Genomic DNA, 17,021 nt, shown 5'->3' on the forward strand with positions numbered 1-17,021 from the left:
TGGTGTAATCTTCTGTACCATATTAATTTTGTCATCACTGTTAATTACAAGTATAATGTGTGTTACTTATTATATTATATATAACATAAAATTTCAGGAAAGTCTTGGAGGAAATTCACGCACAGCAATGTTGGCTACTATCAGCCCTGCCAGTGTTCATGCGGAAGAAACATTGGCAACATTGCGTTACGCTTGCCAGGCAAGAACCATCGTCAACAAAGTTCGTATCAATGAGGAGCCAAGAGATCGTGTCATCAGGTTAGCTGTCTGATTTTATATTCAATCAGTTGCCTTGACATTTATCCACTATTTACCTGCCACTGGCTGTACTAAGCTTTAGCCATTAGGTTGCCTGTTGGGAAGAATTGAGATTGTATTCTGTGTTAAGTCTTCATTGCTGCTGTCATCCTTAGCCTGAAACACTTTGTCCTGAGTGACTAGTGTAAAATATTGCAGAATGCACAACTGCTAGTGTAATATTTGTATGTAGATTTACTGAAAAGCTATGAGTGTGTCAAAGTGTCTTGCAGACATGTCCTTAATTTAAAACGTTAAATAGCATTTCTGCTAGATGTTCTTGAAGTATGAATTGTTTTACTTGTGATTACTTTAAGATAGGATGGCATTCCATTACCATAGCAGTAATTAATATTCTGCTTTAAGTTGCTAATGATTTAGTGCCACAACCAGTTTTGATTAGTGAGGTAGTAATCATGTCTCTGTGAAATTTTAGCATGAGCCTTAAGAATGAGTATCTTATGTAGAATTGTTATTTCCATTGTTTTCAAAGTATATTTCTCATTCATCTCTAGAACTATACAAAGATTCAAACAAATCCTCAAATACAAATACAATTTGGCCTCTGTTGTTAGTTACCGATTCATGCTAATGATGTTTGAGTTCTGTCCATTGTTTTTTGTTCTGTGTTCTTCACTCTCTTATTGTTTTTAATTGTTATTCTAACAAAATAATTATTATATTTACTTTCATCATCTCAGACATTTTCAAATAAATTTGTTTAGTTAAACATATTCTATAATATTAATATTGCCTTGTTCATCTTGAGCTCCCAAGCACATTGTTGTCAATATTGATAAGAAACTACCACAGCTGTATTGATATACATTTAATATGTCACGGCCAGGTTTGGTTGAAAGAAGATCGTCAGGCTACACTGCCAACTGTCTTCAAAAGAAATCCCAACTGACACTATGACTTAAAAAGTCTTAGTTCTATTATGTAATGTTTAAGGCAAACCCTAGAATGTGCCAGTCATATAAATACTCTGTTGCCTGCCTAGCAGAAGATGAGTTTAATGTACACAGCATACAAATCGCCTGAACTCACTGGTGGTTGTGCTTCTGCTACGCAGTTAACATGTTTCGTATGATTGTCGTGTTCCATGGTCTGTTGCATCATATATCTAAGACTTTCAGTCTTGATATTGGCAGACCTTTGTGGAGATTTCTGTTGGTATTGTAACCTGATGGCAATCTTTTAAATGAAATTGTTTGTGAAATAAGCAGTATGTATCAATACAGCCATGCTGTGTTGATTTCTTACTAACATTATTCCTATTGCCATTTTCTTGAAACCATCTTTGTTTCATTTTTGCTTTGTGCCAGCCGAGTACCTTTATCATTTTTTAAATGAGAGAGGTGGCACTGTGGTTGGGCTGAAAATAACTATTCCATGATTGAATTCTAAAAATTTTCTTACTATGTATTTTCACATTTAACATCTTCAAATATTGTCTATTTTATCCATTAACACTCCTACAGATTTGTGTGTTCTTATTTTGCTCCATTAATGATGTCATTAAAGATTATTTTATCACCTCAGTGGCTTTTATGTTCATTATTTCCAAATCATTCTGAATACTTTGCATTTTAGCTTGTAACATCAGTTGTCAAAATCCACACAACAGTACACTGGTCTCTGAACACATTGCATCAGGTGATCGAATTAAAGTTTACAGTAATGTGTCACCCAAAGTGTGACTGTTATGTAGCATCCACATTAATCGACTTTGACAAGTGAACCATGACAATGGCAATACCGACATTAGGTATGTGTCTTGTAAACTTTCGATGTGGTCACTGGAAATGACTGCCAGCAACATGGTCAGAGAATTAAAAAATTTGTTATTTCTAAGTTCTCCGCAAACTCTTTCTTGTTTTTGAGAGGTTGTTCATACTCTTTCCCAGTGTTTAACTTTTGAGGTTCTTCACAGCATCCTCCAGTGTAAGTTACAGTTGTCTTGCTCACTTTCAGCAAAAATTGTCCTTTGATAGTTGCGGCATACACCTGTGAGTGTTATTTCACATTCAACTGTACAATCACAAAATATGGTGACATGATTCAGGGGAAATGTTGACTGACATATGAGGGCATGCCGAAAAGCAGTGCCTCTGAATTTTTTATTCTGTTTTCAGTACGCTGATGCAAGTTGCAACCTTCTGGCTCTGGAGGGTTCCGAATTTGTAGTGTGTAACGTGGCCATTTGTAAATTACTGCGTCGGCATGTGAGAGAGCCTCAGAAAACTGAAAGCGTTAATTCAAAGTGTTCATATACACATGGAGCATCACAATGCCAGACCACACGTGAACGCTGTGATGTCTGCAACAATCAGACACTTTGGTTTCACTGTTATCCATAATCCTGCATGCTATTCCAAATTGACCCCATCTGATTTTAATTTGTTTCCAAAACTTAAAGAATACCTTTGAGAACTCCAGTCTGATAGTGGTGAATTGGTGCCACCAGAGATGAAGTTATAGCTTGCTCAAGAAATTCAAACATCCTACAGTGACGGTATCACCAAAGTGATCTCTTGCTGGGTGAAATGTGTTAGACGTCAGGGTGACTATGGTGAGAAATAAATGTGTAGATATCAAGAATAAAGTTGTAGATTGTTAATAAAGTTTGTTTAATTTACAAAGCTTTAAGAGTTTTCACATAAAAATTCAGAGGCGTTACGTCTCAGCATGGCCTCGAACTTGTGCTATTGTCATGCACCATGTCACAGTCTTCTGTTTCAAAATATAAATATGTATACGATTAGAGTCATTTGTTCAGAATGTAAGGTGAAGTTTTATAGTAAGACGGGCGGTGGATTTAAACAAAGGCACATTACATTCCTTGCTGTTACCTTACGTAAGTCGTTACCTTTTGATATCTCCTATGTGCTCTTGCATATTCTTGATGCAGCCTCTGCGACATTGAAATCTGTCTGGTCATCTGCAGTTTTCATGTACGTTCTCATACTTCATAATTTGTATTTGTTATCATGTTAATAATAATTCTATTTTGTTGTTTGAATTATGTGTGAACTTGGGCGCCACCTGTTGGTCCTTCTGGCAATTTATGATTGATACTGACAAGGGCACACAGCGGTCCATGTTTTAATGACCTCAAATGGCGACAGACATGCTTGACCAACTTTGTTGACTTAGAAGTCATAACAAATTACAGTTCATAAAGAGGATGTGTAAACTTTGCATTCTGGTGTACTTGCTAATAATTATGGTATGTTTACTTACATCTTACATTTCTGATGTGTATTTTTAAATTAATTTGTGTTTTAACTGATCCAGTGCTTTTATTTTCAATGAAAGAATGAGGCCCACCCCTCTTTGCGAGTTCAGAATTGTGGTCAGTGACTTTGTTGATATAACATACATTGTATTGTAATCTGGTTCATTAGTGAGCATTGGTATGTTTTTTAGTCATTCATGTTTGCCTATTTCTATGTGGTCTTAAAATTTTTTACAGTTGACATTGACCTGATGGGTGTTTTTCATTATTTACATAGTATATCTTGGGACTGTCAGAGGATGACATTGTAGTCTTCAGTGTACATTGACACAGTGTTTTTACCATGAGCGATTTGTTATCATTATTCAGTGTTCATTACCTTGAAATAACATATGTTCTTGAAGTTTGTTAAAGACAGATTAAGGCAATTTTCTGTTTTTTCTTACTTTTATAGTTCTGAAGATATGTGTTAGCAACTAAAACTATTATTCAATTTTAATGTAATGAATTTTTTAAGCCAAGATGAAAAAGATTTTAGAAAAAGTTTAAAAAAGTCTTATAAATGTTTATAAATTTGGCAGTCCTAATAACTGTACATAAATTTCAGTAAATGGTATTTCTTGGCTTTTATTTAACTAATTCTTTCTGTTCTCAATTTCTAGGCACCTTCGTGAGGAGGTTGAGCGGCTGCGTACCTCAAGAGGAGATTGCGAACATCAGAGGCATATGAGTATGCCTCTTTCTCCACTAGATGATAAACAATGTCTTGAAGATGATACATGTGAAATCAGTCAGAAGGAAGAATTGAAGAAGTTGAAAGAACAACTACTTCTGAGCAAGGAGGAATTTGCTGAAACCCAAAGGTAACTCAAGATAAATAGAAGCTTTTTGAGGAATTTCAGTGATTTATTTTAATAAGCAATTTTAGATGTCATTTGCTGAAGCATATTTTATCAGATGTAAAATAAGGGTTATTTGTTAATGTATAAGTACATGAACAGAAAAGGATAATGTGTGTTGGACTTTTCCAGGCGTTGGTCTGAGAGGTTGGAGCAAGCAGAAAATATCAAGAAAGTTGAACTAACTTACTTAAGACGTTGTGGTATAGCATTAAAGCTTGATATAGAAAAACAGGCATGTCTCATCAATCTAACACCAGATCCAGCCCTTTCCGGCACACTTATTTATCTTATTCCTCCTGGCCGTGTTAATATTGGACGTGAAGATCAAATTGGTTCCAACACTGATATTGCCTTAAGTGGACCTCTTATTAAGGACAGCCACTGGTAAGAAAACTTTTAAAAGATAGGAGTGTCCTTACATCAGAAAATTAAAATTTTCTTTCCATTGTTTATCTTTAGTTTTAATGTGTTTATCAATGCAGTACAATTGAAAACAAGGCAGAAGGATTGACACTGATACCAGGAAATGGACCCTGTTTCATCAATGGTGTAGAAGTAACTGAAGAGCATTCCCTACATCATGGTGATCGGCTTGTCATTGGAGGGAACCATTATTTCAGAGTGAATAATCCAGATGATCCAGATGCTTCAGAAAAAGGTGGTGAACCTGCTGACTACTGTTTTGCACATGAAGAAATCAGAACTGTCCAGGAGAACAGGTGACAGAAACATGAGCATTGTACATAATCTTGGCCACTCCTAAAATGTGAAGTTTCTCTCTCTCTCTCTCTCTCTCTCTCTCTTTTACATTGAAAACACCTTTGTATCACTTTACATACATAATGACAACACAAAACTATACAAGATTAGTGGTCACTCACCAGAACTCAGGGTGCATGGTAGATTTAGGACTATACTTTGTCTCTTCATAAAATGAATATCTCTCTCTCTCTCTCTCTCTCTCTCTCTCTCTCTCTCTCTCTCTCTCTCTCTCTCTCTCTCGTTCCAATAATTAGCTTTCTGATGTTGTATTTTCTCGCAGAATTGTGCTGCAGTCGGAATGTTCATTGCTCTTCAGTTGTTCACATGTTATGGCTATTTACTTTGTACTTTAAAATTCCTTTAAGGTTTGCTGAATCTCATAATTTCATAGAGTCATTTGTGGCTGTAAAGTGATTCTTTTACCACAGCACTGTAACTTAAGTGACATGCACATGCTTGCATGTGCAAATGCACTTTACACACACATGACCACTTCAAAAGCCAGAGAATGTGGTTGTGTGTGTTGTGTATGATTTTCTATCTCCACGAAGGCCTTGTTGGCCAAAAACACTTTTTGTTGTGCCTGTTTGCGATCCAGCATCTCCACTATATGTTGAGTAGCAGCTATCCTTTTCGTAATATTGTTACATTCCATCCTAGATTTTCCATTGTTTGGTTTTACTACAATAACTGCTTTGGATGCTGCTATCTCTTCTTTTGCTATCTCTTCTTTAGACCAATGGCTGGATTGGTGAATCCAGTTAGCATCGCATGTGGGGTGCAGGGATAGCTTACTATTTGTGGTGTCATACCCAGAGGTTAGAGGAACCCCTTGTTGCAATTGGTGATGAATTGCCCCTCAAAATCAAAGGCACATCAACTACATTTCTCTAAGAAATTTCTTTCTTGTAGATCGAATGAAGGAAATGTTAACATGATATTAGTAAACTGCAGAATGATTTGTTGTGGTAGAGTCCCAAAATTAGTATCACAAATTGGAGGTAATAATGCCCAGAAAGTATTAGGAACAGGACATGAATAGTAGCAAAATCCTGAATTCAGAGTGGAGTACATATTGCAAGGCTAAGTTGGATGCCAGGGATAGCAATTTATTTGGTAACGTAAAGAATTCTATAGTATCTAGTAAAGTTATTACAGATTACAAAATTGAAATAATCTTGGTGAAGTTAAGTATCAAAGTTGGTTCAAATCTCTGCAGGAGAGACACTCAGTAGCCCGGTACGGGCTTTTGTTAAAGTTTCGAGAACATACCTTCACCGAAGAGTCAAGCAGTATATTGCTCCCTCCTAGGTATATCTCGCGAAGAGACCATGAGGATAAAATCAGAGAGATTAGAGCCCACACACAAGCATATTGTCGATCCTTCTTTCCACGTACAATACGAGACTGGAATAGATGGGAGAACCGATAGAGGTACTCAGGGTACCCTCCGCCACACACCGTCAGGTGGCTTGCGGAGTATGGATGTAGATGTAGATGTAGATGTAGATCTGTCATAGTTCCATACCCATGTTACAAACTTCTTCCAAAAGCAAATAGATCATTAGCACAGTAAAATCAAAGCCTATTTAACAAACTAAATTGGAACAAAGTGAAAATGAGCATAAGATAACTAGTGGAGAAGGATTTTGAAAGTAAAGTTTTACCAATTGATCTCACTAAAAACCATAAATAGTGTGGGTCCTTTATTAAATCAATTATGGATTTAATCATCTGTTCAGTCTCACAGTGACCATACTGGCGCCAAAACTAAGATGACAGAGAGGAGGCCAAAATAGTGAATTCCAAAACTGTGTCAGTTGCAATATGGTTCCTCCTCTCAGTCATTGCGCAAATGCCAAAATGGCATGTAGTGAGGTAAATGACTATGGAATAAAAAGAAATCAACTAAAATTGCTTAATAGCGGGAAGGCAACCCGGAAGAATTAAGATGTATGTTTTTGTGTAGATCATGTGAAAGAATGTGCTCCCCTTCTACGAGTAGTCTATAATTTTTTTTGCTGGAACAATGGTAGTTACCTAGTGACTAGCAAACAGCACAAGTCAGTCCTGTTTCAAGAAGGATTGTAGGGCAGGTGCACATAATTATTAGCCTGTATCACTGACATCAGTGTGCTGTGGAAGTACTGATTGTGTTTTGTAATCACACATGAAGACTCTTTTGGAGAACACACATCTCCTTGAAAAATTACCATGGACTCCACAAACAGAGATACTGAAAAATTCAGATTGCCCTGTTTGTACATTATATCTAAATCACTGTACACAGTGGCACACAGGTTGTTGCTGTAATCTTTGACTTCAAAAAGACATTTGACAGTTCTGCACTGTGGTGGTTTATTGAACAAAATACAAGCTTTCAGAGTGTTTACCAGATTTGTGATGAGATTGAGGAATTCTCCACAAATAGAATTCAACACATAACTCATAACAGAACAAAACTAACAGATGTAAAGGTAATTTTAGGTGTACCCTAAGGGAATGTGATAAGACCTTTAATGTTTACAATAGGTATAAATTATGCAGTTGGTAATGTTAGAAGTTCCATGAGCCTGTTTCAGGATGATGCAATTGTGTATATGAAGATAAGATTGCCAGAAGATAGTAGCTAATTGCAGGAAAACCTACAGATGGTCAAGGATTGGCACGGGGATTGGCAGTTGACCCTGATCATAAATGAAAACAACTTTTTGTCCATAAATTACCTAGGATAACTAGGAAATTAAATACTGTAAAGTTTGTTGGAGTAATCGTCCATAGTGAGCTAAAGTGGAATGACCGCATAAAACAAACTGGAGAACAACAAATTGTCTGGCTGAGATTCCATGGAAGAATGTTAAGTAAATGTAATTAATCCACAAAAGGAGTCACACTTGTTTGACCAATTCTAGGGTATTGGTCGTAAGTCAGAGGCCCTTACCAGGTTGAGTTAACACATTGGAGACCAAGCCTAGGATAGCTTGGGCCTCAACTTAGGATTAAAGAGATCAGGCCTGAGTATAGGTCGAATCACAATTTTCTCAATGTGCGAGCCATCAATTGCTTCAAAACTGGACCCATTTTGCATAAGAACAGTGTATGGATGTCTCCCAACCTGTGCCTTGACTACTGTTACGTCCTGTTGTCAATTTCTATAATAATTTCAGAAGAAACAGTAGTGAACAAGTCAGCTGCTGTGTTAAGTTTAGCAGTTCACTCTAATTCTGCTACAAATATATCACATTTGTGGAGTGAGCAAGAAAATTTGTAATCGATCGAAGGACTGAAGTAAATATGAGAAACAAATCTTGAAGCTCGGCACTTTTTTAATCATTCTTGACAGGATGCTCAGCTTTAAAAAATATTTACGGAAATTGCTGCTAAGATGAAGTCAGGGAACATCATTTTGCAGAAACTTTGTGGTATGACGGAGGACCATCAGCTCCAGCACTAAGAACATCTGCTCTTGGGCTGGTGCAATCTGGTTCAACAGCCATACAGATTCGTTGATGCACAGCTCAACTGAACTATGCCCATCATCACAGGAACAATCAGAAGCACTCCCGTTTTCTGGTTGCCTATTCTCAGCCATATAACTCTTCCATTTTTGTGATTAGAATCTGCTCTCAAGGGGGAATTTACAAAAAAATAGCTGGTGATCCTTACCTTCCTATACATGAGGACATTCCTGCACTACATAAAACAGAATTTGCTCCCATCATCCATCCTTGTAAAGTAGAAAATTTTTAATTCATTTATGTCCATCTTACTGCATGGACAAGAGACTTCAGCTGATGACATACAGCATGAAGAAAAATTGTCACTAAATTTTAACCCTGGATAGCTGATGCCAGTAGGAACCAAAATTACTAATGTTGTGTAGGTTGACACTGCATCATTTTAAACTATGGAAACTTGGCACTACGTGCTCCATTTGGCTGCGGGATTGCCCTGTTGCTGGATGCTCTGGACAACACATGACAGTGAATGCTTTGCATGCCGGAGATTGTGATGTATCCAAGGCGGCCCGCACACTTGGTGGTAGGGATGTTTGTATGTATGAACCAACAACCATAACGCTGCCTGTCAACCGATGAATTGCAACAGGGCAATCCCACAGCCAATCGAAGTGCATGGCGCCAAGTGTCTGTAGTTTAAAAATGGTACGTTGACCTACAGAACATTAGAAATTTTGGTTTCTACTGGCACCAGCTCTCCAGGGTTAAAATTTTGTGACACAATTTTTCTCCACCCTGTATATGAGTAGTAGTACCATCACAGTTATATCTTGAGAATGTCTTTATTCTATCATATGACTAGTTATGGTGTCACATTGCTGCCTTCCTCAGCTTCCAGAGCATTTGATTTTCTTGAAGCATTCACTATGGGATCCTAGTATAAGTGGGATTAGTATAAGTGGGTTAACTTTCATTAGGAGTCTATACTTGACACCATGTTGTCTCCAGTGCAATCACGTGTGTCAGATGACATGTAATTGCAGTGGAGACAACATGTGTGTTAGTAACAAGGATCCCACAGTAAATGCACCAAGGAAATCAAATACTCTTTTGGCAGTAGTGGGGCCTGAGGATGGTGGTAATGTGTTGTCAAAACTAGTTGTTTGATAGAATAAAGTCATTCCCAAGATACAGCTATGGTGGTACTTCTTCTCATATATAAAATTTTTGCTACACAATGGAGCAACAGCAACAGACCGATGGGCAGAAATATGGCAGGAGGACATTACCCTAGAACACTTGAAGATGCCCTGCATTTCAAACAAGCCACCAGGTTTTGAAGAGCATCTCTGGATAACATTCAACAGAATAATTGTGAATAGTGGAAGATGTGCTGGCTCAGGGTACAAATGAGTATTAACAATGTTGCCCAGCTATGAGTGTGGTGCAGAACAATGAACTGTTCAACATATTGTATGTATGTGTCCAAAATGATTCTTTCATGGCCATCCGGAGGAGTTCCTGTTGCCAACAAAGACATCAGCTGTGTTATGTTCAGCAGCTGGATATTTGTCTGTGACCTTCCATACTTCATAAATACTATAAATGTACATAACATTATAATCATTTTTCAATGTGTTAGATGTATGTATTATTAAAGAAAAAAATTTGCTGTGTAATGTAATGCTAAGGTTTATTTGCCGCAGACATTAACCACCTTTACAATTATGTTCATGCAATATTGAGAGCATTAGAGTGTATAAGATATGTAGGAGTTTCTCATAAAGCCAGCTCATTCCAGCTGGCACTTAGTGATGTTGAGTATCTCTTAGCTGTTGTCTGAGAATGTTATTTATTACAGTATTAAAATCTAAATGTGGTTCACACTAGAAATCATTCTAACTTGTAACGTTCTACATTTTTGTAATAGAATTCCTAAGTTTCCATCATTATAAAATGTTACGACAGATTCTTTTCCGAATCACCACATAGGATAGTGTGTCATTATATTGTTATTCCCATGTTGTAGTTTTAAGGTTTTATATTGTTAATTTAGGAAATCCAAAATGATAAAAGAATTTCCAAAAAGTACTTGTCTGTTAACCTGAAATTGCTAGTTTTTTTCCTTCTTAGTTATTTCTTTTCTCAAATAATGCCCAAATTGCAAGGCATATCCCCATCTATCAATGACACAACGACCCATCCCACATTGAATGTATGTGCTCTTTATTTTCTTATTGGATGTATCCTTTCTGATAAGATCTCATTATTTTCTTTTGCAGTATTTAATTTGAATGTTTGCTTTGTTGTTGACTTTATCTCCAATATATCCCCCCACCCCCACCCCTTCCTATTTGTTCGCTGAAATGTTCCTTCACCCCAAGGGGCCTCTCCACATGCATGTACCTATTGAGGTTAGACAGCAGCAATTTGGTTATGCAACTTGATTTTCCCACAGTACATAAGGAAACATATCTGGATCAATATTTATCATTGCTGTGTTCATTAAATTGTTTGAAAAATGTCTCCAGTATTGTTTTGACCCATGACACAGGATTATTTAGTTTGCACCCGTATATTACTTGGCCTCCTACTGGTTTCGATTAATGTCCTTGTATCACTAGTGTGTGAAGTCTCAAGGTAGCAGCTAAAAAGATAAGAACCTTCGCACAGTGAGATAAATTCCTATTTTCGACAGAAACCACACGCTTGATTTCTCTGTTATTATACCTAGCCAAGTCCATTTCCTTGACATTCATGTATATGCCACTGAAATATATCTCCATATCTAACCAAAACATGCCCAACTTTATTTCATGAACATTTTACAGGGCTCCCCAGTTACCTCAGTCCGAATTTTTCTCAAAAAAAAAAAAAAAAAAAAGTTCAGTGTTTGAGTATTAAGCAAATCTGCAACATTCACAGTTAATTGGCTTCTGCCTGTAATGAACAGTCTGCTTTCCCTTTCCTCCATCTTCTACTAATTACCATTTTCTACTTGGTACTACTTCCTCACAGAAAATTTTATCACTATTATTCTAATGTCTTAAGAAATTTTCCATTGAAAAATTTGGATGGTTTTTAGTGATGGAAGAATCTGCTAAAAGTATTCAGCACTTTTTGAGAAACCTCACCTCAATGATATACTCTTTACTTGTGACTGTCAAAAGGAAGTAGCCCTGTCCATGTGTGTGCACTAGGCAAACTTAGTGCAGAATGTTTGTAAAATAACTGCTGAAATTAAAATCCAGACGACTTGATCACAAAAACTTGGTTCTGATAAACTCAGGATCTTTGTTACACCTATTGCTCTTCTCGTTCATCCCATCCTGATCTGCAGTATCCTTTCCACCCTCTACATCACTCATTTTTTGTCTCAGCTGTCACTATCATTTGGTAATTTTCATTTAATTGTGTCCACTTCCTATTACTTAATTAACTCATGAGTAACTAGAATGTTGCCGCACAGTCAGAGGCGTCTTGTCACTGTCCGCACGACTCTGCCTGTTGGAGGTTTGAGTCCTCCCTCAGATATGAGCGTGTATGTTGTCCTTAGCGTAAGTTAGTTTACGTTAGATTAAGTAGTGCATAAGCTTAGGGACCAATGAGCTAAGCACTTTGGTCCCATAAGACCTTACAAAAGATTTCCAAAACTAAAATGTTACCTATGCAGGTGGATTATCTAGAATGCTAATTCTATGTGCTTGTTAATATAAACTATTAAACTATTTGGGAACAGGTTGAGATATCTGAATCCTTTTCACCATAGATGTTCACAGAAATTTATTGAACAGGAGGCAAGATTATATATAAAATAGAAAGAAACTTCCACCTGGGAAAAATATATTAAAAACAAAGATTCCAAGACTTACCAAGCGGGAAAGCGCCGGTAGATAGGCACAATAAACAAAACACACAAACACACACACACAGAATTTCTAGCTTTCGCAACCGACTGTTGCTTCTTCAGGAAAGAGGGAAGGAGAAGGAAAGACGAAAGGATGTGGGTTTTAAGGGAGAGGGTAAGGAGTCATTCCAATCCCGGGAGCGGAAAGACTTCCCTTAGGGGGAAAAAAAGGACAGGTGTACACACACACACACACACACATATCCATCCGCACATACACAGACACAAGCAGACATATTTAAAGGCAAAGAGTATGGGCAGAGATATAAGTCAAGGCGGAAGTGTGGAGGCAAAGATGATGTTGAATGACAGGTGAGGTATGAGTGGAAGCAACTTGAAATTAGCGGAGATTGAGGCCTGGTGGATAATGAGAAGAGAGGATATATTGAAGGGCAAGTTCCCATCTCCGGAGTTCGGATAGGTTGGTGTTGGTGGGAAGTATCCAGATAACTCGGACGGTGTAACACTGTGCCAAGATGTTCTGGCCGTGCACCAAGGCATGTTTAGCCACAGGGTGATCCTCATTACGTCAAAAGTATAAGTTAATGTTTTACTAATTTGGTATAAACATTGTGATGTGTATTACATTACCTGCAGGCTGAAAACTGAGTTGGAAGAAGCAAAAAAGAGAGCCCTTATTCAACTGGAGGAAGCTGAAAAGAAACTGAGTTCCCAGCGTAGCACATATGAAATGCAGATACAAGAACTAGGCAAGAGCTTGGTATGTATGAATTTTTTAATTTAGGTTTTTGCTTAGAAAGCAACTGTGAATTTCAAACTTATTGTACTATACGTAAAAATTATACGCAGGACTTGCAGTCCTGTAACAGTGTACTTTATGCCTGCAAAAAATGAGGTACAAGTTTTTAAACTTTATCTTGTGTATGTAGTTGACAGTATGTTGAATCCAAGTTTTCAACCTCCAAAACACTTGGCACAACTTTTTGTGGCCAAAAAACCAATAAATTTTGGTTCTTTTTTTCAGGTTTTAGTCTATTACTCAGAAACTATGCATCCTACTGAAAATGTTACCATTACCAAAATGAAAGAACATTAAATTTTTGTGTCGAATGACCTATTTAAATGTCAAAATCGGTGTAGTCGCTTAGCTACAACTAGTTATCAAATTGCGTTCATTTTTACCAGTTTGGTTAAAAAGTCAGCTCCAATGCCTTTAACTCAAAAACGGGTACCCCAAATGAAAAATGTCATATTATCAAAGTTGTAGAGCATGAAATTTCATGTTACAAAAGGATCTAGTTCTGTAGTTTTAGGCACTATTTAAGCGTTCACACACTTGAAAGCCAAAGTAATTCAATTTTCTTGTTTTTCTTGTAAGTCATAGTTATTCAATGAAGTGAAATTTTCAGTGAGAAGACGGCTCTCTAGTGAGTGCATGTGTGTTCTCTACATGTATCTTTTTTTAAATTTTATTCTTCATGTATATTATTTATCCATTTTTATCCATGCCTTAATTGGTAAGAGTGGCTTGCTGGATTGAAAACTAAGTATATAGTAATGGACAATATGTATTTACATTAGATTAATATAAAAATTTGCACAAATTAACCAATAAAAGAGAACTGCAGCATTAAAAAAAAACAATTTAAATGTCAGAGATTAACACTTTATCAAATTGTAACTCCATCAAAGCCATCTAGGAAACTGCGGCAGGTCCCGGTCCAGCATGGGATCCACTGCAGCACTTTCACCAACTTTCTTGTCCTGGAACATGCCTTCTATCTCTTCCCATCCTTGTAGGGTCCCGTTCCTGGGGTGTTCTCGGCAGATAAGCCAGAACAGTATTTGTACTTTGAGAAGCAGTTCAGTCCAGATTTACGACTTCATATACTGCTGCACATTCTGTTTTGCACACACAGGAAACCATATTCAGTAGCGTATGCGAAGTCCGCAGCTTTCGTCTGGCATGGATCAGTTTTCTTTCCCAGCCACGGCTAGGATTGCAATGAGTGGCACTTTCCTGTGTCTGTTGTTGGTGAGTTTCAAACATGAAATGCAAGATTTTCTTGGGGCAGACTTTAAACAAAGCTCTTACCTGAGCTGTTCCAAAGTCACCCAGTTGGAATTCCCATACAGTACTAACATCAGCTGTTCTTCTGCCTGTGCTATTAAGCCTTGAGAGACTAAGGTTTTAACACATTCAGCAGCTTGTATGTTGAGGTGTGGCTGTTGCTCCCTTAGGTGAAGCCAAAAAAAGAGGATGTCATATCACAGCCTCTGAAGGTATGGCTGAAAAGGGCAAGTCCAGGACCAAAACGGAAACAATTACTAGACTACCACATTTCTCTGATTTCACTCTTCCCCGTTTATGGAAGTACAGCTTGTTGCAGTTGTTTCCTCAACCAGTTAGGTGAACAAGCACACCAGTGTCCTTACTTTTGATTACCACATTGTCAGAACAGCAACTTGAGAAATCGCTGTTTCCACAATTAGTGAATTGGCATCTTCTTCCGTTTTAGTACTTGAATACCTCAAATTTCCACATGAGTGTCAAAATAAAGTTGTTCATGTTGCTCTTATTTACAAGAAACTTCTCCTACATGACTGCAGCATTTGGACCATATATACATACATTAATGTGTGTGTGGTACAAATGCTCGTCATCAAATTCTGCATCATCTAAAATGATGTCTGATAAAGAGTCTGGTATCTTGAACAACAAGATATTTCAGGAGACTTTGTTCCCCTTTACAAAGTATCACTTTCATTGACAAAAAATTCAGAAGTTGAACATCATCTTTCCCATTCAATGTTCTTGTCAGTCTCCATAGCTGTGCAGGGAGAGACTGCCATGGTTCCTCCCGTGGAATGGAAAGTATTCAAACCGTCAGTCATGCAAATACACTCCTGGAAATGGAAAAAAGAACACATTGACACCGGTGTGTCAGACCCACCATACTTGCTCCGGACGCTGCGAGAGGGCTGTACAAGCAATGATCACACGCACGGCACAGCGGACACACCAGGAACCGCGGTGCTGGCCGTCGAATGGCGCTAGCTGCGCAGCATTTGTGCACCGCCGCCGTCAGTGTCAGCCAGTTTGCCGTGGCATACGGAGCTCCATCGCAGTCTTTAACACTGGTAGCATGCCGCGACAGCGTGGACGTGAACCGTATGTGCAGTTGACGGACTTTGAGTGAGGGCGTATAGTGGGCATGCGGGAGGCCGGGTGGACATACCGCCGAATTGCTCAACACGTGGGGCGTGAGGTGTCCACAGTACATCGATGTTGTCGCCAGTGGTCGGCGGAAGGTGCACGTGCCCGTCGACCTGGGACCGGACCGCAGCGACGCACAGATGCACGCCAAGACCGTAGGATCCTACGCAGTGCCGTAGGGGATCGCACCGCCAATTCACAGCAAATTAGGGACACTGTTGCTCCTGGGGTATCGGCGAGGACCATTCGCAACCGTCTCCATGAAGCTGGGCTACGGTCCCGCACACCGTTAGGCCGTCTTCTGCTCACACCCCAACATCGTGCAGCCCGCCTCCAGTGGTGTCGCGACAGGCGTGAATGGAGGGACGAATGGAGACGTGTCTTCTTCAGCGATGAGAGTCGCTTCTGCCATGGTGCCAATGATGGTCGTATGCGTGTTTGGCGCCGTGCAGGTGAGCGCCACAATCAGGACTGCATACGACCGAGGCACACAGGGCCAACACCCGGCATCATGGTGTGGGGAGCGATCTCCTACACTGGCCGTACACCTCTGGTGATCGTCGAGGGGACACTGAATAGTGCACGGTACATCCAAACCGTTATCGAACCCATCATTCTACCATTCCTAGACCGGCAAGGGAACTTGCTGTTCCAACAGGACAATGCACGTCCGCATGTATCCCGTGCCACCCAACGTGCTCTAGAAGGTGTAAGCCAACTACCCTGGCCAGCATGATCTTCGGATCTGTCCCCCATTGAGCATGTTTGGGACTGGATGAAGCGTCGTCTCACGCGGTCTGCAAGTCCAGCACGAACGCTGGTCCAACTGAGGCGCCAGGTGGAAATGGCATGGCAAGCCGTTCCACAGGACTACATCCAGCATCTCTACGATCGTCTCCATGGGAGAATAGCAGCCTGCATTGCTGCGAAAGGTGGATATACACTGTACTAGTGCCGATATTGTGCATGCTCTGTTGCCTGTGTCTATGTGCCTGTGGTTCTGTCAGTGTGATCATGTGATGTATCTGACCCCAAGAATGTGTCAATAAAGTTTCCCCTTCCTGGGACAATGAATTCACGGTGTTCTTATTTCAATTTCCAGGAGTGTACTAAAATTAGTATTATCAGAGATGAGCTGGATGAACCCTTCACTGGTTATGTTAGGATGCTCAGTTTGGGCAGTTAAGGACGTCCCAAATGGAGAAGCTTCCATTATTGGAGCTGTGAATCCAATTGCACTAAGAGCATCGACAATAAGTTTTGATCCAAACCTTTT

General features: G+C 39.0%; 1 protein-coding gene across 1 annotated transcript in view; it reads left to right on the forward strand.

The window, feature by feature from the left end:
• Positions 1 to 17,021, forward strand: part of LOC126272058 (kinesin-like protein KIF14) — a 234,826-nt gene that overhangs the window by 155,310 nt on the left and 62,495 nt on the right. Inside the window, exons 8-12 of the mRNA XM_049974580.1 lie at positions 98 to 258; positions 4,201 to 4,401; positions 4,570 to 4,824; positions 4,923 to 5,159; positions 13,165 to 13,288. Coding sequence (XP_049830537.1) covers positions 98 to 258; positions 4,201 to 4,401; positions 4,570 to 4,824; positions 4,923 to 5,159; positions 13,165 to 13,288 — 978 coding nt within the window. The remainder of the gene's footprint in view (positions 1 to 97; positions 259 to 4,200; positions 4,402 to 4,569; positions 4,825 to 4,922; positions 5,160 to 13,164; positions 13,289 to 17,021) is intronic.

Source organism: Schistocerca gregaria, chromosome 5 (assembly GCF_023897955.1).
Source record: "Schistocerca gregaria isolate iqSchGreg1 chromosome 5, iqSchGreg1.2, whole genome shotgun sequence".
In the NCBI taxonomy this organism is placed as follows: Eukaryota; Metazoa; Arthropoda; class Insecta; order Orthoptera; family Acrididae; genus Schistocerca; species Schistocerca gregaria.